General features: G+C 42.0%; 1 protein-coding gene across 3 annotated transcripts in view; it reads left to right on the plus strand.

The window, feature by feature from the left end:
* mib2 (mindbomb E3 ubiquitin protein ligase 2) overlaps positions 1–25972 on the plus strand; it is a 231775-nt gene that overhangs the window by 177920 nt on the left and 27883 nt on the right. For all 3 annotated transcript variants that reach the window (XM_034171927.1, XM_034171926.1, XM_034171925.1), the window contains 2 exons: positions 24473–24599; positions 25123–25383. In XM_034171927.1, the coding sequence (XP_034027818.1) occupies positions 24473–24599; positions 25123–25383 (388 nt within the window). The remainder of the gene's footprint in view (positions 1–24472; positions 24600–25122; positions 25384–25972) is intronic.

The following is a 25972-nucleotide window of genomic DNA, read 5'->3' on the forward strand; positions in this document are numbered from 1 at the left end:
TCGGATGTTTTGATTACACCCTCCGAATGGGTTAGTGTCAGGCAGCACACCTGGTATGTCTTGTGTTTGTCTTTAGTTTTATAGTTTATTGTAATTTCAAACAGAACAGACCACAGGTCATAAACCTGAAAACACACAGAAATGAACAAAATTTACAATTATATTCATTGAATAGAAATGCAACATCATTTCAATTAAACAATACATTCTACTGTTTAGCTATGAATAATATGACCTTTATTTCTAATTTTTCATACTTGTATACTTATAATTATTCTTATAAACCCCATCCAATCTATATTCCCTGGTTTTCTAATCTCCCACTAATGCAGTAGGCCCCACAGACTACGTTTCCCATCATGCATAGCGTTAAACACGCTTGCGCAGAGTGCAGTTCCCCCACGCTCCGACTGGCACTGTGCATAAAGACCAATGTGACGCTCAGAGACAGCCCTTTAGACTAGCGCGACTCCTTTAAAGCCTACCACACTATCGTCTGCTACATTATTCAGCTTGGTAATCACCAAACACACAGTTGTGGCTGCAGCTAATATAGCTAACCGAGAGCACGCTCCCCACATGCCACGTACCACACATGATGCAATTTAACCAACCTTCTTTCATGCTACACGGACATAGCGCAGTAAAGTAAATAATTACAAACTAACTGTACTTTAAACTGCTTCTAAAGCAAGGTACATTAGCAATTGGTAGCTTTCAGTACACATTTCACAGTTTACAAGTTGCTACATACCAGTGGGCTGTGTGCTCCTGACGATGGGTTGATGATAAGTGACGAGACTGATCAACACTTTACTAAGATATGAGCGCAACCGCACATGCTCAGTTTTAACGACCGTCATGTACCAAACATAATAAAGGATTACGGGAATATATATAAACTTACAACTGAAATGACTGGACGAAATTAATTATTTGAAATGAATTACTCTTAATATTTTAACCAGATTCCCGTACCAATGAAATTTTTACTGTTTTATTAACCAGTGACCCAAAGAACCGAACATCTCCCACTTGGCCGACTGATCTTGATCCAAGGAGGCCACTACACAAACAGTCAGTAGAGCCTTTACATAAAAACAATGAAAATGTCTTTCAAAGCTATAATTAGCTCAAAGCCCTAACTAAAGATGTAGGCCCTACCATCTTGCCTCCTCCTGAGTGCAGGTTTCCCCTTAAAACACTCAGTTGCCTCCCAGGGTTATCCACTAACTAAACAAAGAAAGAGTCCTTTGGGTACCCACTGGTGAGGACTTTCATACCTTCTGCTGATCTTCAACAGGAAGCAAAACGACCAGTCTCCGTACATCTCTGAGAAGGATTATAGTTGAGGGTAGAGTAGAGTTCTTTACCTGGGCTCTGGATACAAGGGGAGCAGGAAGGCCTATACAGGTCACCACATCAGCATCACGAACCACACCAGTCTTATCCAGATAGGTGACGACAATCCGCCCAAGCCGGAACTGTCCTCTAAGGGCGTTCTGGTCTGCGATCCAAACCAGATCCCCAACCTTGACACTTCTTTCCGCTCTGTGCCATTTGTGCCGGATAAACAGGTTTGGGCCTGCTAGTTCACTCCACTTTGACCAAAACTTGTCAATTCCTGCCTGGACGGCCCTCAGTCTGCGCCAAGGGTGGATCTCTACGTCGATCCCGTACAGGTCTCCTCCGTGACCAGTGCGCCCCAAAATGAGGGAGTTAGGAGTCAAGTATTCCACAGTTTCTTCTTGCTCCTGTGCCTTGGCGTCGATGGGTCGCTCGTTAGTCAGGTTGGCTGCTGAGTAGAGAAGAGTCTGGAATTTGCCACAAGTGTAGCAGTCTGTTGTTCCACTGAGGCTATTGAGCGCTCTTTTAATAAGTTTAACAGCTGCCTCTACCGCTCCGTTTCTGTGGGGTGAGTCTGCAGGATGGAAGTCCCACTGCCATTCAGTTCCATTCTTTGCTGCTGTGCTTTTGACAGACCCATTCTGTAAACAGGCTAAGTGCTTGTGTAAGTCTTTCAGAGCAGGCTTGGTACCCACAAAATTTGTGCCTCTGTCGGACCATAACGTCCGAGGATGACCCCTCAGGGCAGTGAATCTGGTGTAGGCCTGAAGAAAGCTCTCGGAAGACAAGTCGTCGACAGTGTCTGCGTGGACTGCTCTGGAAGCCGTGCAGCAATACACCACACCCCAGACCTTCTTCTTGGTTCTTTTCTTTACAGCATCTCTCACCTCGAAGGGGCCAAAAAGATCTAACGTAGTATACTCAAATGGGTTTGCTCTGCTAGTATGCTCAGGAGGAAGGTTGCTCATCACTTGCTGGCATAGTCTGGCTGTTTGCTTTTTGCAAGCGATACACTTGTTAATAACCTTCTTGACTATCCTTCGACCTTCAACAACCCACGCCTTTCTTCTCGTGCGTAGTAGGGTGGCAGCAACACCTTCATGATGGGCACTGTGATCTTCTCTAGCCAGCAAGGTCCCCAGCCATGACCGAAAGGGGATCAATGGTACAGTTGTACCGTCTTCATTCCAGGATTGGACTCTACCACTGCAAAGCAGGAGTCCTGTGCTTTCATCTTTGGTTACAACCAGGCGGTTCAAGGTTGTAGTTTTGAAGTTCACGCCTTGCTGGGCAGCGAGGACAAGAGCTTGGAAGGCCACTGTTCTCTTTTCTGCAGACAGCTTAGAACCCTTTGCCTCCCACTTTGACACCAAGGCTTGATACTTCATATTTAGCCAAGATTCTGCAGCTTGTTGAACCCAGGCAAGAGTTCCACATAGCTTTGACAAGCTACTGAACCGTTCAGGCTCAACTAGGCTCACAAGTGCCACACTCCAAGGTTTTCTCTTTGGCTGACTCGCTGCTTGGGTTGGCCTGTGATCTTTTGGTAGTGGCCGTAGTACACTTGCTCCCACGGCAGCGCTATCATCAATGCTGCAGGAACTTAAAACCTTTCGTGCCTGAGCCCTGGTTGTTACAGCTGAAAATGCCTTCCTCCGCATTCTTTTTACATCATCAGCAACTTTTGTTACAATCTCACTGGCCATCTTCACAGGCCATTCTGCTTCAGGTCGTTTTAGGAACTCAGGGCCTTGTTGCCATTTTGATTCTTCGTTGAGTTCTTCAGGGGTAGCTCCCCTCGTGACAATGTCAGCTATATTGAGATTACCGTCGACCCATCTCCAATCTTCCACTGGCCCCGCCATCTGTATCTCACTAATACGGTTGGAAAAGAAAGTTTGGTAGCCATAACTATCTTTCTGAATGGCTCCTAAGATAGTTTGGCTATCTACAAAGTGGATCCAGCGATCAACCTTAAGGCGGCAGTGCTTCTCAAAGTACATTTTTAAATGGGTCGCAAAGACGGCTCCACATAACTCTGCCTTGATAACGTCTCCTTTCTGGTTGAGAGGAGTGAGCTTGGCTTTTGATTCTACCAATCTCACAACAACTCCTTCTTCAGTCTCCCACCAAAGATAGAGCACGGCACCATAGGAAGCTTCTCTGCCGTCTGAAAACGTGATACCCCAGGGGCAGCCAATAGCTCTAAAGGGTGTGAGACTTCTTTCGAACCTTATCTGGCCGAGTCTGACATACTCCTCAAACAGTCTTATGGCAGCCTCTCTGAGTTTTGGTGACCGTGGCTCATCCCAAGTGTCTTTGGCTGGGTTGCCTGTGCTGGCTTCTTGGTAGGACTCCCTCACAAGCATTACTCCTTTCTGTTTAACAGGTGTGGCAAGACCGATAGGATCGTAGAAGCAAGCAACCTGGCTTAGAAGTATCCAATGAGTTAAAGGGTTTGGAGTGCTGCTTCTCACTTCATCTTCCCGTAAATCAATTCCCATCCTCATCTTTCCTCACTTCTTTGAGAAATTGATGGACGTCATCACACGAAGTTTGTCTGTTTCAGGTTCGTAGCCAACCCCCAGTGCTTTACTTTCTTCATCTTGCATCTGGTTAGGCGACACCAGAGTCTTTAGCGCAAGCGGCGTTGGCTCACTCTGACCTCCCACTTTGGCCAGTCAAGACCCATGGTTTTAGTGAGAAGCCTCCAGCCTTTAAGATCTTTTCCACACTTTTGGTGATCTTCTTCAGTGTTCTTTTGAGCTGGGTTGAAGCTGATCCAACTCCTCAAGAATGTCTTCCTGTTTCTTTAGGTACTCCAGTAAGCAGTCAAAGTGATTCCTTGTGGAGAAGCCGCTCATTGGGTCGTTGTTATATGTTAGCCACTTTTCTTTCAGGGAATCCGGCAGCTTGCTCTTAATCGACTGTGCCACAAGCCGATTTTTCACAGCATCTTCTTCCCCTAGGACTTGAAGGTCACGAAGAGCACTCTCGACAGCCTGAATCAGTTCGATTGTCTTTCTGGGGTTGTTTCCCTTGACAGGTGGCAGTCCATGCACTTCTCTTGAGATAAGCAAGACTATTTTAGGCTTGTTTCTGTACTTGTTGTCCAAGAGTCTGAAGACATCGTCGGCAGATCCGCAGCCGGACAGTACGAGGTCTCTCTTGACTTTGTCTTCTAGGCTTCCAAGGAGATGAAACTTACGTATGTTTTCTATTCCATGGGGGTTCCCCAGCTGCTGAAGGTCCTCCCATTCAGCTTTCCAGCGGTAGTAATCTCTCATGTTACCAGAAAATTTGGGCAGGTGAGCTCCTTCCAGGGTGATCTGTGGTTTGACGCTGAGTGGCCCAGGGTACATGCCGGGAGCTCCTTGGACTTGCAGTGGTGTGCTTGCAGCATCTGGAAGTACACCATAGCTGAGATCGGTGGGAATGCCAGGAGGGTTAGGCTGGACTTCTCATACAGGGGTATGACTATCTATGGGACAGGACAGGTTAATGTTAGGTTCAGAATGTATAGACGCAGCTTGCTCGTCTTGGTTCTTTTTCTCCGCAACATCTAGTTTCACCTGTTCTTTCTGCTCCTCTTCGTTGTCAGACCAACTGTTTCGCCGCCATGCCCACTAATCACTTAGTCTCTCTAGTCGCTTCCTCAGCTTCCTGCAGTCGTCACTTGACTTTGTAAACTTGGCTCGAAGGATCATGTCTGTCCACTCAGCAACTAGTCTGTCGACTTCATCAGCTTCTCTTTTGAGGTCTTTATTTGCCAAATTGCACTCCATCCTGCTCATCTTCAGGTGATCAGTCGCTTCCGCTTGATCCATGGCTGAGCCGGCCTCTTTTATGAGAGCGGAGATTTGCTCCTCAGCAAACCTGGTCCAGAGGCTATTTAAGACAAGATCCTTAACATCATCAAACTTATGGTCACATTCCATTATTTTCCTGTCGACCTGATCCGCCTTCTCTGTGGCCTGTTCATCCTCTAATTCTCGCAGGGCCATGGCATAATCAAGTCCTGTGTCCGTAACTTTGGCGTGTTCCCCTTTAAAGTTTCTCCACTCGCTCTTGAGCTCATTCTCTTCTAGTGCTTCTGCCCACAAGATGAGATGGTTGGCTCTTTTGGTGAATGCAGTCTGGGCCGCTATACAGGTTAACAGTTGAGTGGAAAGTGTATGGAAGGTCCGGGCTCTGTACTGGCTTCAAACTCAGGCCACAATGTTGACTGGTAGCCTTTGGTTTATGACTGTTCGGATGTTTTGATTACCCCCTCCGAATGGGTTAGTGACAGGCAGCACACCTGGTATGACTTGTGTTTGTCTTTAGTTTTATAGTTTATTGTAATTTCAAACAGAACAGACCACAGGTCATAAACCTGAAAACACACAGAAATGAACAAAATTTACAATTATATTCATTGAATATAAATGCAACATCATTTCAATTAAACAATACATTCTACTATTTAGCTACGAATAATATGACCTTTATTTCTAATTTTTCATACTTGTATACTTATAATTATTCTTATGAACCCCATCCAATCTATATTCCCTGGTTTTCTAATCTCCCACTAACGCAGTAGGCCCCGCAGACTACATTTCCCATCATGCATAGCGTTGAACACGCTTGCGCAGAGCGCAGCTCCCCCACGCTCCGACTGGCATGGTGCATAAAGCCCAATTTGACGCTCAGAGACAGCCCTTTAGACTAGCGCGACTCCTTTAAAGCCTACCACACTATCGTCTGCTACATTATTCAGCTTGGTAATCACCAAACACACAGTTGTGGCTGCAGCTAATATGGCTAACCGAGAGCACGCTCCCCACATGCCACGCACAACACGTGATGCAGTTTAACCAACTTTCTGTCGTGCTACACGGACATAGCGTGGTAAAGTAAATAATTACAAACTGACTGTGCTTTAAACTGCTTCTAAAGCAAGGTACATTAGCAATTGGTAGCTTTCAGTACACATTTCACAGTTTACAAGTTGCTACATACCAACGGGCTGTGTGCTCCTGACGATGGGTTGATGATAAGTGACGAGACTGATCAACACTTTACTTAGATATGAGCGCAACCGTACATGCTTAGTTTTAACAACCGTCATGTACCAAACATAATAAAGGATTACGGGGATATATATAAACTTACAACTGAAATGACTGGATAAAATGAATTATTTGAAATGAATTACTCTTAATATCTTAACCAGATTCCCATACCAATGAAATTTTTACTGTTTTATTAACAAGTGACCCAAAGAACCGAACAGCCTCAGCATTCGGAAGTATGAAATATCATACTGTGGTACATTGCTACACCCCTATTGGAAGGTATCCTGCAGCCTCTTGCATGCCATATGCACAGTAATGCAGCCTGAGTGCACCAAAAAGACAACAAAGCAATATCTGGAGGTAGGAGAGCAGAGAATAAAAGTCTGTGCTATAGTCTATATTTAATGTGATCTGTTTTGGCATGTGTCATATGTACAATTGTGAGAGTTCAGGCTGCACTGCCCAGCATTCATTTAGCCTGTCACCAGCTGCTGTGCCAAAAATGGAGACTGGATTTACAGGATTAACATGGTTCACCAGTCCATTCACATACCATCATATGCTACTCAGATGTCAGTAACCAAACAGCATCCTCTATGCTGAAAAATCAAGGGATCATGGAACTGCTATAATCTGCAGTTCTTTGAATGGCTGCTTGAGGCTGGTTCCAAAAGCACAGACATATTTTAGGCATGTGGGAATTGTGCAGATTTCCACAGTTGATGTGACCAAAATGTCCATCTCTGCGATCCGTGCAAATCTGTTGCTGCATGGCGGCAATGTAGCAATTTCACTGTGAATGTTATGACCTCTCGCTGCGGCTATAATGCCCTGAGAAATTACTGTGCACCTCCCAGTGCCACGGCCTTTGTCTTCCAAGTCTAATTTCCAACTACTTTCAACTCACTTTGTGTACTTTTGTGAACTTCACATGGCTAGCGTGAAACTTGGAATTTTCAAAGTGCTCTTCAAAGCTGAAGCTTGGAGGCATTCAAAGCTTCTTGCAGGAGTTCAGAACAAGCAAATTACCAGCTAATGAGGGTATTCCATAGAGCACCATTCCATTCTGTTTAATCCCAAATAGCAAATCCCGGTGCATTTTGAAGCATCACAGTAACTCCTTGATCCATCTTTTATCAATGTTGAACAAACTTTGTATACAAAGTAGTTACAGCCATCTTTGGCACCAGTTTTGAAATGTGTGAAATTTTTGAGCTGTTCAAAAATTTCATCCAGATTTGCCAAATCTCCATCATTACGCGGTCACTTCCAGGTGTTCGTAGTCTTAACAGCTTCAGTCATGTTCAAACATCTTTAAACGGGATATTCCTAGTGAGCACAGCAAGAAACATGTTTGATTGTGCTCCAGTGGGATAAAAATTTGACGCAGAAGCAGTGTTTGTTGCGGTTCTAGCCGATGACGAAGTCGATCGCAACTTTATTTGCGTTTTTGAGCAGGTTGCCAGGTATGCACTTTTAGCCTGAGTAAGTCGCTTATCCCATGTTTGCACGTTCTCTGGATCATGGGGGATCATAATGGAACTGTCCCATATGGAATAGGGATGTATGCAAGCTACGATACAAAGCTATCGATTGTTAACATTAAATATCATGATAGCATCAGATAATCCACTGTGTTAGCACACGTCTGGTTTTAAACTGTGCTGCTAACCGGTGGCTTTTTAGAAGTGTGCTGAATCAGCATTATGCCAGGATTTAAATAATCATGTCAACTACAGGGAAAATGCTTACGTGAGTTGTTAGTAAAACGCATGAAACTAGACATGTGTCAAAGTGTGAGTTTTAAAGTATTTGACTCAGATTTAATGCACTCTTATCAGTCATATCTGCGCAGAGTCACAACTGCCTCATGTATTTCCAAGCAGAAGATTTAAGTGTAAGTGAAGGGCAGCCTATATTTAGTAAAATTGTTCTTATTGAGGCATAGTCGGGGGGGGAGGAGGGTATCATCACTGCTTTTTGCAGATGATGTGGTCCTGCTGGAATCATCGGCCTGTGACCTCCACCACCCTCTGGGTTGGTTTGCAGCCAAGTGTGGAGCAGCTGGGATGAGGATCAGCACCTCTAAATCCGAGGCCATGGTTCTCAGCAGGAAACCAATTGATTACCTGCTTCCATAGATGTGTCCATAAAAATCATAGAGGGATATGCTTTGCAAACTTAATACCCATTACTACATTGGATGATGCTGAAATTGTGGATGGCCCAATGGTTGTTCCAGCAATATCAAAGATTTCATGTCTGCTACCTACAACGCGCATGGAATGTCTCAAACCTATACCTTCTCCCGTTAGGCTACTCTGGAACCACTCCTAAACCCAAACAGTTCAACTGTCAACCCCACTGAGGTCCTTAGTCTGGGTCTCATTAACATAAGATCACTATTCTCAAAATCATTAATTAATGATCTAATTATTGATCATCACTTAGATATGATTGGGTTATGTGAAACCTGTCTTAAACCTACAGCTGTCCTCCACTTAAATGAGGCCTGCCCACCAGCATATACATTTAGTCACGTCCCCCCAATGCAAAGTAAGGCGGGGGTGTTGCTCTTATTTATAAATCTAGGTTTAGCTTATTAGCTGTTGGGGTCACAAATATAACTTGTTTGAGCATCTGATTCTCCGCTCTGCTCAATCCAATCCAATCCACTTTATTTATATAGCACATTTAAACAACAGAACAGTTTCCAAAGTGCTGCACATAAAAATGATTATATAACTATACAAAACAATAAACCCACTCAGATACTAATAAATGAATAAACATAAAAACAATAAAACAATAAATAAATAAAATACTAGGCCAAAGACAACAGAGGACCATACAACTCATGCAGAGCTAAAAGCCAGAGAATAAAAGTGGGTCTTCAGACGAGACTTAAAACACTCCATTGTGGGGGCTGTTCGAACGTGGAGAGGCAGAGCGTTCCAGAGTCTGGGCCCAGCCACAGAGAAGGCCCTGTCCCCCCTGGTCTTAAGTCTCGTCCTAGGCACCACAAGCTGGAGCTGGCCCTCAGACCTCAGAGCACGCGCTGGGGAGTAAATTTGGAGGTCTACAATATATTGTGGGGCCAGTCCATTTAAAACTTCAAAAACAAATAATAAAATTTTAAAATCAATTCTAAAATTAACAGGGAGCCAGTGCAAAGATGCAAGAATAGGTGTAATATGTTCATGTTTTTTGCTCCCAGTTAAGAGGCGTGTAGCAGCATTCTGGACTAACTGCAGTCTGTGAAGTGTATTTTGATTAATTCCATAAAAAAGTGAATTGCAGTAGTCCAGGCGTGAAGAAATAAAAGCATGCATGACGCGTTCCAAGTCAGAAAAGGATAAAATTGATTTAATTTTGGTTAAAAGACGAAGCTGATAAAAGCTGGATTTAACAACCGCCTTGACCTGCCTGTCCAGTTTAAGATCAGAGTCCATAATGACGCCAAGGTTGGTGGCTGTGGGCTTCATGTGTTGACTGAGAGGGCCCAGGTCTAATCGAACTGTGGAACCAACACTGAGCCCAAACACCATCACCTCGGTTTTGTTCTCATTTAAGCTAAGAAAATTTTGAGCCAACCAAGCCCTGACGTCTTCCAGGCACACAAGCAAGGGTGTCAGGGGGCTGCTAGAGTTCTTCTTAATAGGCAAATAAATTTGAGTATCATCTGCATAAAGATTATAAGATATGCCATGTTTTCTAAACACCTGACCTAACGGGAGAAGGTATAGGGTGAAGAGAAATTATGCTCAGGATATTATGCTTTGCCAAGGTTAGAAGAATAAAAATCAGCCGTATTAATTTGTCACTGTATATAGGCCTCCTGGCCCATATTCTGAATTCTTAGATGAATTTGGTGTGTTCATCTCTAACTTGTCAACTAGTACAGATAACATTCTGATCATTGGTGACTGTACTGTCCTCGCTGAGGCGTAGGAGCTCAGACTAGACAGTGAGCTAAACTCTGACTCAGTGATGAAGGATGAGTCTTTGTTGTAGTTTGCGAATTTATTTAACTGGAAAAAATAAAGAGAAAATCTGCAATTAGCTATCTCTTTTCATTAATATATAACTTCACAATAAATATAAATTGTAACTGAAAGCTTGTGGCTGCTAATATAAAAGTCACCATAAAATAATAACAGATTGCCCACAAATGGCGGCATATATCAACAGGTAAACAGCAAATAAATGAATTATTATCGCTCAACATGAGTCTCCAAGAATGAGCAGTGAAACAGCTCCGACTAGTGGTGGAAATAATTGGCTTAAACAACGTGGGTAATATTTCCCATTGACTCTAGCTAGCTTCACAAACTTATTTTTAGCACAGATTCTACAGTGAAAACAGATAATACATACAGGCATTGCTTCTTCAAGAAATAACCAAAGTTTTAGCCTTTTTCATATTTTAGACTGTAAGCTCTCATCTCTGTCTGCAGCATACACAGCGTACACAGCACTTCCTGCTCTATTGCAGTTTTTAGTGTCAAAATAAAAGCATGCCTGTCGAAATAAAACCCTTTAACAAATGAACTAAGATGCCTGAAAGGCAGAACACTCCCTGCCTGACCATACTAGGTCACTATAACCAACTCTAACCTTTCTATTTAATCTGTTGGCAAAAGAAGTACTACTTCTGTAATCGGTCTCTGAAAAGACTTTAAAGTCTTTGCCATAGGCCACTTGTTGCGTGCAGCTTGACAGTCCTTAAGGAGCATGATGTCTCCTACTTTCAGATCTCTTTTTGTGTCTGTCCATGTTTGTGTGCTCCCTCCGGAATAGCTCTCCTGAGTCCATACACGGCCACAGATGGGGACAGGCTGTTCGGGACGGGCCCGAACACATGCACCCGCATTATATGGTCGATGACATCTTTGGACATGTTGTTATCTCTGTACCACAAAAATCTCAGGTAGTTCCTGTGGTCTTTGTGAACGAGGAAGCAGTGGAACATCTGCTGTATATCGGCAACCACAGAAACCTGCTCTTTCCTGAAGTGGATCAAAACCCCTATGAGGGAGTTATTGAGGTCGGGGCCTTTTAGGAGAGCATCATTTAGAGACATGCCAGAGTACTTGGCGAGAGAGTCAAAAAACATGCGTATGTTTTTCTGGTTTCTGTGGGTGAAAGACTCCGAAGGTCGGCAAAAACCAGCACTCCTCATTTTCATTCAAGGGCGGGGCCACCTCTGCATGTTTGTTCTGAAAGATTTTAATTCATGAAGTCAAGAAACTGGTCTCTCATGCCTGGTTTTCTTTGTAAAGTCTTTTGCAGTGAGTTGAAGCGAGACATAACATACTCACGGTTGTTCGACAGCCGTTGTCGCTGGGCTCTGAAGGGTAAGGGAGCAACCCAATGATTTGACTTGTCCTTGAACATTTCTCTGTCCATTATTTCCAAGAAGATTGTGTCTTTGATGGACAGGCCTGGTTTGTTGTCAGAACCTGTTTCATTGAAGACATTCTGTCCTAGGGCCTCTAATGATCCTTTACCAGATTTAGTCATTTGGTCTCTGTTTTGGCAGGCGTTCTCAGTTAGCCTAGAGTACTATTTTTCCATCAAGAGATTCTATCTGGAAACCTTCTGCTTTGCGACCTGCTGTCTCAGTTGGCCCAGCACAAGTTTTGAGTCTGTAGGGGAACAGATTGCTCTTTATATCAAACAGTTTGAGGAAGACTGAGCGGACTAGTGAACGATTACTTTGGTCATCTAGAATAGCATACATATTAGCTGCTTTTTCACGCTGACCATGGTAATACACTCGAACCAGACAGATCTTAGAGCAGGATCTACCTGTTTGTCCTGTGCCACACACCTGAGTACATTGTGAGCTCACTGCTGTACTGTCGACAGTGCTTTCTTCCTCCCCGCCATCACTTGCTGCAGGTAAGGACCGAGGGGAGACTTGAGGTGGTGGACCTAGATGCATGGCACTCCGTACACTTCACGGGCGCTTTACAATCCTTCGGTAAGTGACTAGTCAAGGTGCAGCACTTGAAACAGATACCATTCTCTTTGAGAATAGCTTTTCTTTCTTCAATATTTTTTGGTCTGAATGCTCTGCATTTCTTTATTGGATGTGGTTTGTTGTGGATGGGACAGTTTTTCTCTAGTCCGTCACTTTTCTTTGTAGGCAGGTTTGCTAGCTGTCCTTGCCCTGTAGAGATTTCGGTTTTCTGAACAGATATTTTACTGCCATAACTCCTAGCGGGAGCTTGATTTGGTCTCTCGTTTGTACATGGAAAAATAAAACTTGGATCATTTCTCCTACGTGCCTCATGACAGATGAAACTGGCAAAGTAATCGAACGGGACAAATAGTCCATTGTTTTCCTCTTTGTACTTTGAGCCGACTGAGACCCATTTCTCTTGTAGCCCATAAGGAAGTTTTTCTGTGATAGGCCCTATGCCCCTGGCAGTGTCTAGGTATGTTAGTGCCGTCAGGTAGCCCTCTTCCTTAGCACATTGTAGCTCCATGAGGAGACCACCTAGGTCTCTTAGCTTCCCATAATCTTTGGTAGATATTTTAGGGAATTCATCAAGTCTTTTAAATAGAGACTTCTCTGTCACTTCTGGTGCAGCGTAGCATTCCTGGAGACGTGCCCAGGCCTTTTGTAGAGCTGTGTTTGGGTTTTCGGGATGTACAGAGCGGATTCTTTTGACGTTTGCCGGACTCCGTCCCAAGCCACTTAACCAGTAAATCCAAAATTTCGTTAGCTGTGAGTCCTAAATCTGAAGTGGCACTGTTGAATGACGACTGCCATGCGTGATAACGCTCTGGTTTGTCGTCAGATTGGTAGAGCCTTGTACTCAGTAGGTCATGGCCAGCCACGTCTCGTGCTAGGTGTTCTGTTTCAGCTGTTACGCTGATGGGAGTTGTAAAGTCTCTGGGAATGAATGATGCCGCTGTTGGATTTGGTGAAGGGCTACAGTAGTAGTGAGTTGACTTGGGCTTAGGTTGGAGTCTGTTTTGTCCATAATGAATGCTTGTTTGATCATTGTTTCCATAATTGTCTCGGCTGTTAGCAAACGTTTTGCTTTGGGGTTTGTTACGCTCATTATCGTCTTTATCCTGTCCCTTTAAGTCCTTCTGTGATAGGACATCCCATGCGACAAAGCTCTCTTCTGGCAATACTGGACCGGGTACTGTGGGATGTGCACCTTCCTGACTTTGTTGTGATTTAAGTTCTACTTGTCTTTGGACATATTCTTGAGTCCGTGTAGCAATGTCTTTTTGTAAGATTTCACGAGCAGGTGATTCTGACTGCCTCCAATGCTTCAGCTTGTGCAACGGCTGCAGCTGCCTCTCTTTGAAATGCCAGTGCACTCAGTTCAGCTTCCAGCCTTGATTTTTCTAACTGTAGCTCTGCTTCTCTTGCAGCCTTTTCCACTTTTAGCTTCGCTTCCTTTTCTGCATATGCAGCCCGTGCCTTTGCTGCCTCTGCATTGGCTCGTGCTTGTACCATTGCAGCAGATGTAGAGGAGAGAGAACATTTTGTGGTTTTTGAACATACTGATGCTTTGTCCGACTGTGCTGGTTCTATTTTGTATCCCTTCTGCTTGGTGCCTTTGGTGTAGAACTTTGGTTAATTCTGCCTTTTCACTGTACTGTCCTCGCTGAGGCATAGGCGCTCCGACTAGACAGTGAGCTAAACTCTGACTCAATGATGAAGTGTCCTTGTTGTAGTTTGTGAATTTATTACACAGTCTCATCGTTTTGAATACAGAGTGAAACTGGAAAAAATAGAGAAAATCTGCAGTTAGCTATCTCTTTTCATTAATATATAACTTCACAGTAAATATAAATTGTAACTGAAAGCTTGTGGCTGCTAATATAAAAGTCACCATAAAATAACAGATTGCCCACAAATGGCGGCATATATCAACAGGTAAACAGCAAATGAATGAATTATTATCGCTCAACATGAGTCTCCAAGAATGAGCAGTGAAACATCTCCGACTAGTGGTAGAAATAATTAGCTTAAACAACGTGGGTGATATTTCCCATTGACTCTAGCTAGCTTCACAAACTTATTTTTAGCACAGATTCTACAGCGAAAAACAGATAATACATACAGGCGTTGCTTCTCCAAGAAATAACCAAAGGTTTAGCCTTTTTCATATTTTAGACTGTAAGCTCTCATCTCTGTCTGCAGCAGCGTGTGTGGATATCACATGACGCACGTACACAGCACTTCCTGCTCTGTTGCAATTTTAGCGTCAAAATAAAAGCATGCCTGTCGAAATAAAACTCCCTTTAACAAATGAACTAAGATGCCTGAAAGGCAGAACAGTGACATTAACATTCATATAAATAAGCCTTCTGATCCCCTCTGCAAATCATTTATGGAAATTTTGAATGCATTAGGATTTCGGCAATGCATTCGGGACTAGTGGAAATACCCTGGATCTGGTTCTCACACGTGGTATTGCTGTCACGAATACTGACATCATGCCTCATACATCAGTGGCCTCTGATCACTCACTTAAGTTTACAGTTTCGCTGCCATGTTTAGTGGAACAACAATCTTATATATCACTACAGTGATGCATCAACTCCACAGCTAAGACTGAACTCAAAGCTCGACTGCCTGATGTCTTTGCTTCACATTTGGCAAATACCAAACCAGTAGGCAGTCTTGTGGAGATTTTAAATTCAGTGCTTAAAACTACACTCGAAATGATTGGGCCACCTGTGTTAAAACTCCGCTCCCCCAAAACACCGTCACCTTGGTTCAGTGATTACTTGCGTGACCTCAAGCATAAGGCTAGAGGTCTCGAACGGAAATGGCGTAGTTCAAAATTAGAAGTATTCCATCTTGCGTGGCGTGATGCTATCTTAGACTATAAGCATGCATTACTGGCTACAAAGTGGACCTATTACTCTGATTTGATCAACAAAAACAAGCATAACTCAAAGTTCTTCTTCGACACGGTGGCAACACTTATTCATGGACAACCACCTGTAGTTTGCGCTTCTTTTACAGCACACGATTTCCTGGATTACTTTGACAAAAAAATAGAAGACATTAGGTTAAACATATCACAGCATGCCTTAACCCAGCCACTACACCCTGCTATTGAGGTGGGCGCCATTACTGAGGTATTACCTAGATTTACAGAATTTGAGGGTATCTCTCTAGGTATGCTGACGGAACTCATAATGTCAACAAAAAGCACAACCTGTTTATTTGATCCTATACCAACAAAACTGTTTAAGGACCTGTGGCCCACTCTTTGGCCGACTGTGCTGGAAATTATTAATCTTTCTTTAACTACTGGATCTGTTCTGGATCTGTTCCTAAATGTTTCAGATCTGCAGTGATTAAACCATTATTTAAGAAACCTAATCTTGACCCTAGTGTACTGAAAAACTATATCTATGTTGCCTACGCGATCCATTCCCAGATAAGTGATGTTTTTAACGAACGTGCCCATAACTGTTAAATACATTGATAAATTATTAGTGTTACCTGACAGGTGAGATTAATACTGTGAGTAAGAGAGAGAGCGTGTGATGTAGCAAGCATAGGCGGATCCAAGTGGGGCATGTCGTGCTACATGTCAAACCAGACCACCTTCAATATTTTGTCCATTTTGAGTATGTTTTATTTTTGTTCAATAACAGCATCTCACCTCACTCTGTACAGCTGGCATGCCCAACCAGTCGATCGCAATCGATCGGTCAGTCATGGGCTGAGTTCCAGTAGATCACATGAAAAAGAAAAAAAAAATCAGGACTCATCGTGCTGCTATAATGGGCTTGTGCAGAAGGTGGCAGGAATGCACGAATAAGGATGCCGACTGTCATTAAACACCATAGAAAAGAAGAAACACCAGAGAAGAAGAAGGGCGAGGGAATGCTACATTGGCAGCAGTGTTGCCAACTTAGCGATGTTGTTGCTAAATTTAGTGACTATTCAGACCAGTCCAGCAACACCTTTTCAAAAAAAGTGACTAGTGAGAAATTTAGCAACGTTTCCTGGTGTTATTGGAGACTTTTGGAGACTCTGATGTGAAAGCATATATTTATCCTCAATGAGCAGCGATTGTTGCCGTCCCAAAGCGCTCACAGGAGACCGACTGCCTCCTCCACTCACACGGAAAAGGAGCAGACAGCCAGCAGTGAGTTACTCAATTTCATTGGCTGAGAGCGCTTTGTACTGAGCACTGATTGGCTCACACAGATACAAGACAGTCAGGTTCCCACCTCTGTCCTGAGATACTAACCTTTGCAATTATAAAATTATATTCATAAATCGGGTTCCTCCGAGTGTTAAACGTTTTTTTCACCGGTACGCAAATGAAAGTAGAACAGCAACATAATGAATAAATGTCCCAACTTCTTGTGTGTCACGTCAGTTCGGGGCAGATTTTTTTCTTTGTCAAAAATGAATCACTCCACTAAATACCAGACTTAAGAAAACTAAAGTTAAAACAAACAAAAGAAGAAGAAAATAAAAACATGCAACTCTGCTAGAGTGTCTCTTCTGGGACACTTTTGTTGGTTCAAAATCCAAGAATCAACAGAAGAAAGATCATTTATATTTGTAAAATTTGTAGGTTGTTTTTTTTACTCACTTTTTGTCCCTCCCACAGTGTTATTCCTCTCTCCTACAGCATCAGTAACAATTGCATGCACATACAGATACAGATCTTTATTGTCATTTTAACCAGTACTATGAAAGTTCCATTTATGATGGAATTGGATAATTCCATTGGTGATAGTTTATGTTAATTTATTTTCTTTTTTCAAAGTTTCATATTGGTGTGGTGGGGTGATTAAAATAGGTCAAGCTTTAACTGTTTGAAGAATACGTTGAGGGATGTAAAAAGGTCAGCGAAATGGATGCAAAAAATTAAATATGTTTAATTTTTTTTCACGGACATGCAGCATAATGCACTATGTACAGTGCTCCGCAAGTCTATGCAACACTCCACACTTCTCTACTGTATGCAAGTCTGCATAACACTGCACTACTGTACACCAAGCCTCCACAATTGTACACAAGTACGGCAAAAAATCTTTTAGGTTTTTTTAGCAGTACGTACATACCTGCATTGCTATATTTTATTCATCCCGCTGGACTCTGCTGAACTTTGCTGGCAGTGAAGCTTCAAAACCACAGAAGAAGAGGCAGGCCAAAGCTAGAGTCCCTTGATTGAGGAGAGTAAGGTAAACTCAGAACATGGTGACATTTTGGGTACTACTACTGAATTAATCTTTTATGTTTTCAACATTTTTTTTTAAATCATTTAACCACATACAGCAACACATCTAGATACAGGTACTATTAAAATAAATATAAAAATAGTTACGCTATCAAATTTACATAAATTTACAATTTATGATGATTTATTTAATGAATTTAAAGCCTGATTTATGCAGCTGCAGCTCTGTAACTGTCATGCAATGATGTATGTGACAGTTTTAAAGTTCTCTGTCACTGCATTATGCTTTATTATGGACTAATTTGACCCTCAACAAGCTTTTCTTTCTACAATAATCACCTCCAAATCAAAGGTATTCTGTACAGTTTCCTCTTTTACCAACTTCGTGCTATAAAGTTGCGGACTTTTCTGATCCATTTGTAATCAGCGCGCGCAATACAAAAACTATTAATATATGATGGCAGATGAAGGAGTGAAAGCAGAAAAGTGTCAAATCACAGGCTTTTGTGTCTGATTTAACAGGTGCACATCAGGCTGAGGGTCGAGTTTGAACACGGTATGGAAAAAATAAATGGTTGGACTTTAATCACGGAAGTGACTGCGGTTCCACTTTCCTCAAATCGGCGAGTGTCAGAGCGGTGAACATTAATTTGTACCTTTGTTACTGTGCACGTCCAGACTGCTCAGGGTTTTAATGGAAATACATTGCGATCGGACGTGACATTTTATCTGATGTGAGCGAAAATCTGTTATACAAAATCTGATATATATGGTGTTAATACAATACAAAACTTTGGGACTTTTTTGTCCAGCGACTGTGAATATCCGGTTTATACAATGACAGTTTAGGTGAGTTTTACTGTACATGGGACTGAACAATAAATTTACCTCTCAAAACTTGTGAAGTCACAAAACAGTGAAGTCGCTTTCATCCCTCACGGCTGACTTTATTTTCCCAAATTTTTCTTCTGTTTGGATCTGAAGGGAATCTCTGCATCTTGAAGCCCTTGTTGTGTTTGTGCAACCAAATGCACAACCACCCGGCATTTTCAGCAAATAAACAAATAAAATAGCTGGATTTACATGCAGACAGATTAACAGCGAACGCTATTTACCATGAGTCACGTGACCGTTTTTTCCGACTCGTCTCTAGCCAAAGCTCCCCCTCCGCAACACACTCAGCACAATGCAACTCTATACAGGCCCGGTGTGAAAGGGGCTTTCGACACACTTAGAATATGATAAATGTTGAATGAAACCAGAGAATTAGTCATTTAATGCAGACAGTCAGTCCATTTGTGGAAACCTATTACAGACAATTCATACAAGATAGTCAAATTGTAATGAAATCAAGACTTGAGCCATATTTTGTTTGAGTCAAATACCACTGTGTTTTAAACCAAGAAAAACTGACGAAAGGGCTCTCAGAAGGCACCAAATTGCACAATTTTTTTCAAAAATTCACAGGGGAGCATGCCCCCGACCCTCCTGGGGACCTCATGGCACTCGGCCATCCACTCAAAGAAACTGATCAGTCAAATGATTTTCAGTTACTTGCAGCCATGAATGTCCCATACAACCATCCATCTCCACCACAAGACCGGGCCCATGGCACTGCAGCAATAGTAGGGCCCCCATGTTGAAGGGGCCACAACACAGCTTTAGGGACAATATAATCCTACCTCAGCTCTTAGTACAAGGAATAATTTGCAGCTATAAGAGAATTACAAAACAGTATTTATTTTCCATAAAACTATATATCTAAGCAGTTTAGAAATGATGAAGAGTGGCAACAACAACCACAATAACAGCAGCCACTACAATAAAGTCTGTTACAGTGAGATTGTCTGTAATTTGCAATGAGGTATAAAATTCACAAGTCCCAATTCTTCACTGAATATACTTCATAAGAAAGTATACTTCACCAGTTTTTAATGTCTTTTTTTTTTTTTTTGGTTTTCTCTGCACTTCCATCAACTCTTTTGTTATTCCCCTCTTAAAAAAAAAACTCCTTTCTGACCCATGAAGTCGATGTCATTGTCCTTGAACTTGCACAGCTAATTGTGCATGTATTTAGACTAATTAAATTCTGTTTCAGCTTCCAGAGCTACAGTAAATCACTGGCACAATCTGTTTGTTTTGCTTTAATGGTGCTTTGATGAAAGCACAAGCATGATGTAAAATCCCCAAAATAACCAAATGATGAATTGGTTCTCCAGCAAAAGTCATTACCGGCAATGCCCCAAAATGCCCTCTAGCTGTGCATGAAGGCGTGTTAGTACAGACATCATCAGCTGAAGCCTGAGCTTTCAGGAGCAACGATATGGAAATAATTCACATAACTGACTCAGAATAGGTTCACAGGTGACAACAGCATCAGCGCTGTTATCCAATCACAAAGGCTGCTTCAGAAGTGTGAGGGCGAGTTCTTTATCACAGTTTGATGACAAAGACTCATGAACAAGCGTGATATTAAAAAAAATACACTGACAGAGTTCCTTTGCATGTGAAAGAGGAGCCTTGTTGCCGCTTTCAACCTTAATAAGGCAACCCAGAGGTGACCCGACCATACGTGACTGTGCATGTAATAATGCATCACGTGCACTTAGCTGATGTGTTTGAGTGTGTCAGCAGTCTGATGGGAATAAACCTGTGATCGTACTTTACCTTTGTAAATTTTTTCAAATCCTGTCCTGAACCATGAGCACACAGCCTTAACATTGTGTGGAAATGTTTGTTTTGCAATTTAACAGCATGTATAAAAATGGATTATGGAGAATTAAAACACAATTACTTAAACTTCATCCATTCGAATGTAACTAAATAAAATAAGCAAGATATTAAATGTAATAAACTATCATTTCTTAGCTATTTTCAGACAGTGTGGAAGGCCACAGCTCTGGAATGCCCTTCCAGAGACCCTGAGGGACCCACAGAGTGTGGGGGCATTTAAAAAAGGCCTCAAGACATTTTTATTTAAAAGGGCCTTTTAAAATGTTAAAAATGTTAAAATGTTTAAAATGTTTGATTTTATCTGTCTGGTTATGTTTTATGAATATATGTTATTGTTTTTGACCCTGTACATTGTTTGTTTTTAGTCTCTGCTCTGTAGCACTTTGAGATTCCATGAATGTAAAGTGCATTACAAATAAAATGTATTATTATTATTATTATTAAGGCGCAAAAAAAAAAAAAACCTGTACTGATCCTTACATTTACTTTGACTTCTGTTTCATCGCTGAATGAACCCAGGCTATTTCATGTTTTTTTTTTTTTTGAGGAGCTTCATTTCAATGGATGATTTTCAAGTTGTGATAGAGCAGCACCTACGCGCATACGTGATGACGTCACAACTCTGTCCGTTTAGGGAGACGCGGTTTCGTTCAATAACAAGAACTGTCGAGAATCTTTCTCGACGCTGTTTGGGAAAACGTGTTCATTGCATCCAGAATGTTGGTATTTTGGTCATTGAACTTTCCTAGCAATGAATGTAACGTAGCAACGAGTGTAAAGCCCCGGTCACACGGCACTAATGAAGGACACTGACGCCAAAAAAAACAAAAAATCTGGACTTACGTTGACTTTTTGAGACATCGTTTAACCGGCGTCCAGCATCGATCGGTCAGCCGCTCCGTGAGGCGATATAACATCTGATCGGTTAGCTGCTCCGTGAGGCGTCATAGCAAGCTGTTGTTTGTAATGGCGCCAAACACTTGAGCGAGAGGCTCCCTAGCCGGAAGTCTTGTTTCAAGACGGCATCGCAGTTTGAAAATCCCCCATTGTTAATATACATCCGTTCCTGCATTTAAGGCCTGCAACATATACCATAAAAGTTGGGACAGTGGCATTTTATTTGAAATTAAAGGATTAAATCATCACTTTTTACAGGCAGATAGAAAAATAAATAGATACAGATAGAAAAATAAAATCTTTCCAACTGATTTGTAGCTGTACATTTACACACTAGGGCATGGTAGAACTTGGCTAAACCTGTGTTATTATTCCACTTTGGTCAGCGTTTTGGGGTTATCAATCAATCAATCAATGAGCATTTATTTATAGAGAACTTTACACCAGCTGGACGGTGTCCAAAGTGCTTTACAGTAAATAATACAGATTCACACAACTAAAAATAAAGCACACATACAATAATGTTAAAGCAGCACATAAAAACAGAACATGTCACTTTCCCACTAGGCGTTAAAAGCCATCTTAAATAAGTAGGTTTTTAACTTAGAATTAAAGTGCTAGGTCAGGAATAGTGCGCAAATCAAGAGGTAGCTTGTTCCACAGTCTGGGTTCAGCTATCGCAAAAGCACAATCACTCCACAGTTTATATTTTGACCTCAGAACATCTATGTAAAGCTTGTCAGATGCCCATAATGTCCTACTGTAAGTGTGGAGAGTTAAAATTTCAGACAGGTAAGAGGGTGCAAGGCCATTAATAGCTTTTAAAAAAAAACATTGAAATGAACTTTTAAAAAAACTAAAATGAGCTGGAAGCCAATGGAGTGAGTACAAGACAGACGTAATATGCTCACATCTAGAAGTGTTTGTTAAAAGACGAGCAGCAGCATTCTGCACCAATTGGAGGCGTGCAAGAGAAGACTGGTTAATGCCAGTATAAAGTACATTACAATAATCAAGCCTGAAGCTGATGAAAGAATGAATGGCCATCTCAAGATCACGTCTACCGAGGAAGTGCTTTACTTTAACCCAGAGACGAAGCTGGAAAACACAACTTGCTTTGACAGCAGAATTTATCTCTTGCTTCAAACTTGTCGAACAGTTGTCAAATGTCACTCCCAAATTCTAGACAGCAGGTTTTACAGCCAGAGCACCAAAGTTTGGTGTTACCTCATTCAGCATTCCAGAATGTCCAAACACAATGGTCTTACTTTCATCATCATTCAGGTAAAGGAAGTTGTGGGACAGCCACTGCTTTACATTACGAATACAATTAAATAATGCTGACAAAGTATCACTTCCATAAGTCCTCATAGGCAAATAGATTTGCAGATCATCTGCATAACATTGAAAGCACAGGGCTTGCTCAGCTATAATTGACCCCAACAGCAAAATGTACAAAGAAAAAAGAATTGGCCCAAGAGCAGAACCCTGTGGCACTCCACAACACAGGAGAGGTCAACAATCATAATAGAAAACCTCTTTTCGGACAAATATAATTTAAACCACTTAAGTGCAGTACCTTGAATGCCAACAAGATGTTCTAACCAACAAACAAGTACTGTGTGATCCATTGTATCAAAGGTTATTGTTTGTAGCATATGCCCATTACTTGTACAGATGCAGCTTGCCCTCAGCAGGCTCTGATTTAGCTCAGTGTCACTGTTTTACCCCATTATGGAGGCTATCACAGTAATTTGAGTAATGCTGACATTATTTTTGGCGTTTGTTCCAGCGATTATAATCTTCTTCCATACATCATGCTAGTATGAGAGGTTTTGCTGTGTTATGCTCCTTCATTAGAACCAGTAGACTGCTGCCCCACTGGTCGGTACGTGATCTGACTCATAACCTCCGAACCGCAGATGAGCCTATGATGCTGTATGTCACCACAACATGTAGCGCTGCCACTTGTGGAAAAATCTCATGGATCTCAAAATCTCTGTACTTATGATGCAACTCGTGGGCCATTCCTATGTCATTTTCTTACTTTAAAAGGAGAAAAAGGAAAATATATTTTTCATCACTTTATGTCTAATACACAAGGCATAATGTTTCATATTTTAATTTCTGATATAAAAATAAAATCTTAAATCTTTCATGGGCTGAATTATACTGACCCCCACCCCACCCCCACCTGACGTTTACTGGTTCAGCGTACGTGTCTCTTGAATCAGTTGTTCTTTCTTGACTACATAGTCCACCCTTCCTGTGGTGTTGTAAACCATTTTGTATTTTGGTCACGTTGTCTGTACTCTGCTTCGCTAGCTCACTTCCTGTTGAAAATTGACATTTCATCATTTATCAAGTTGAGCAACACCAGTGTTTTCAAGCAGTGAGATCCGGCAGATGTAACATTCACCGTCATAGAAGAATTTGTTCCGTTGGTACAGACACTGCTGCGGTGGCCTGCCACCTTCCTGGCTGCTCACTAATGCTGCCGGCTTCAATTTCACATGTCATAAACCGCGTTTCCGCTACAAAGCAGAGAACAACACAACCGTGCAGCCTGACCTTACTGCAGCATCAGCCCATGGCACACATCCCCCAAACATGACCTCATTCTCTAGCACAGCTAACCTTCATATTACAGCTAACCATGCTGTGAGGTCGCAAAGTCTGTTTACATGTTTGACCTTCAGAGTTTTTGTAACATATTGAGACGTGGTGATTTTTCACTCTTGTGTACTGAGGCTATAGCTGTTGGTACTTTATGTGGTGGCAGACTTTGAAAATCCACAGCATGATGGCAGGTGCATGGATTATGGAGATTGAGACAATAGCAAATGGACACAGGAAGATTAAACATATGCTCAACTCCTTTCTTCTGCTTTGATTTGGCATCAGTTGTTTGTGTTTCCTGGTTGTATGTTTGACTCCTTGCCTCCCCCCAGTTGTTTCCTAAGCTCATTAGCAGCTCTGCAGCATCACGCTAGTGAGAGGAAGTACACGATTACGCAGGATAGTACGGGTTTCATATTATGAGAGCAGTTGGAGTTTCCCTTGTGAGCCTGTGGCAGAAGTGCTGGTTTTTAAAATGACTATTCATCTAGGAGCCGGTGTATTTTTGTCTGTGGTGTGAAGGAAATAAAGAGGGAAAAACCCATAGATATTAAAAAACGAATAAATTATCCCAAATTGCAACACTGGCAATGTTTTTCTCAATGGAACCTTTTGTCCTGGGTGCAGGGCCATGGAGAAGATGCTGGGACGTGCACGGCAGCTTGTGGATGTTAAGAAGGAGGATGGCTTCTCTGCGCTGCATCTGGCTGCCCTCAACAACCACCATGATGTTGCTGAGATCCTCATCAAGGAGGTGACCCAGTCACTGTCTCCTGCAAATGTCTGCCTCTGTTGTCGCTTTATTTTTAACATTGCACATAAGATATTTACCAGTGTTAGTAACTGTTAATTTAACTACCTTTTTAACCAAACTTTCTCACTTCAGCTTGTATTACTTCATTTTTATTTTGTCCTTTTTTGGTTGGACTGTTGTCTAGGGGTTGACTGTTAATTGCTTTTTCAGGGCTTATACTGATTATTACAAATTTATTAGACTAATGACAGATATTTGAAACAGATATTTGTCTGCAGTAAAAAAAGTGTCAAGAAGATGTCAAAATTTAGACAACTTGGGAGTAAGTTGAATGATTTTTATGAAACTTGGTGAAAATGTTTGGCCTGGAATAGAAATGGTTAAACTTTGGAATACCTCCACATAAAGTGTGCGCCCAGGGAAAGTGTGGATTTTGAAAAATGTGCAATTTTTGGTTTTAGCAGAAAGATCTGAATGCTCTTCAGGTTATTTGTTTGGTTTCATATTTGCATAAACCTCACAGGGCCGCTGTGACATCAACATCCGCAACAACCGCAATCAGACACCGCTGCAGCTGGCAGTGACACAGGGCCACACTGAGCTGGTACAGCTGCTGGTTGCAGAAGGTGCAGACATAAACATGGAGGATGAGGATGGAGACACCGCCATGCACGTGGCCCTTAGCCGCTCACAGCTGGCCAGCGTTATGCTCAGTCCAGGTGTAGGCACAAGCAGCATGGAGGAAAGTGGCGAAGGTTGCTCCTCTACATCACTGTACTGCAGGGTAAGGAGGAAGGAGAGGTGGCATGTCTGGCTATTTATTATATATTTGTTTATTTCATATATGGGGGCCAAAGTTGTTGCATGAATCGGTTTTTCATCAGCAAAGATGTTTTGAATTCAGATCCTATTAAGCAGAAACATTTCATGTGATGTTGATTTTCTTAGAAAAACATTTCAAGTTATCCTACCAGTTTGTTTATTACAGACCACAGATGGTTATATAGGAAAGAATATATTAAGATTGAAGAGAGATAATCAGCTTTATATATCGGCCATTGGCTGTCCTGCTCTCTAAATACTGTCTGCATCAACCGTTGAAAAGCCTATCTTGGTCAGTCGCTACTCAGCACGCTCCAGATTTCCTTAATTCCCCGTAGATCTCACATACCTCAGTCCTGGAAAGATTTTAGGGATAAGATGGATAGAGAGAAGGCTCTTTGAAGAGCCAAACAGTTTTAGTCTGTCTCCATCAGTATCTTGAACTAAGACAGAGAACAAAGCAGGAATCGATCAGCCAGACCAGCCAGTTCACAGTAACACCATCTTAGAACAGCAACGTAACCAACAAAGTGCTCATCTGTGTGCTGGCA

The sequence above is a fragment of the Thalassophryne amazonica genome, chromosome 6, assembly GCF_902500255.1.
Source record: "Thalassophryne amazonica chromosome 6, fThaAma1.1, whole genome shotgun sequence".
NCBI lineage: Eukaryota > Metazoa > Chordata > Actinopteri > Batrachoidiformes > Batrachoididae > Thalassophryne > Thalassophryne amazonica.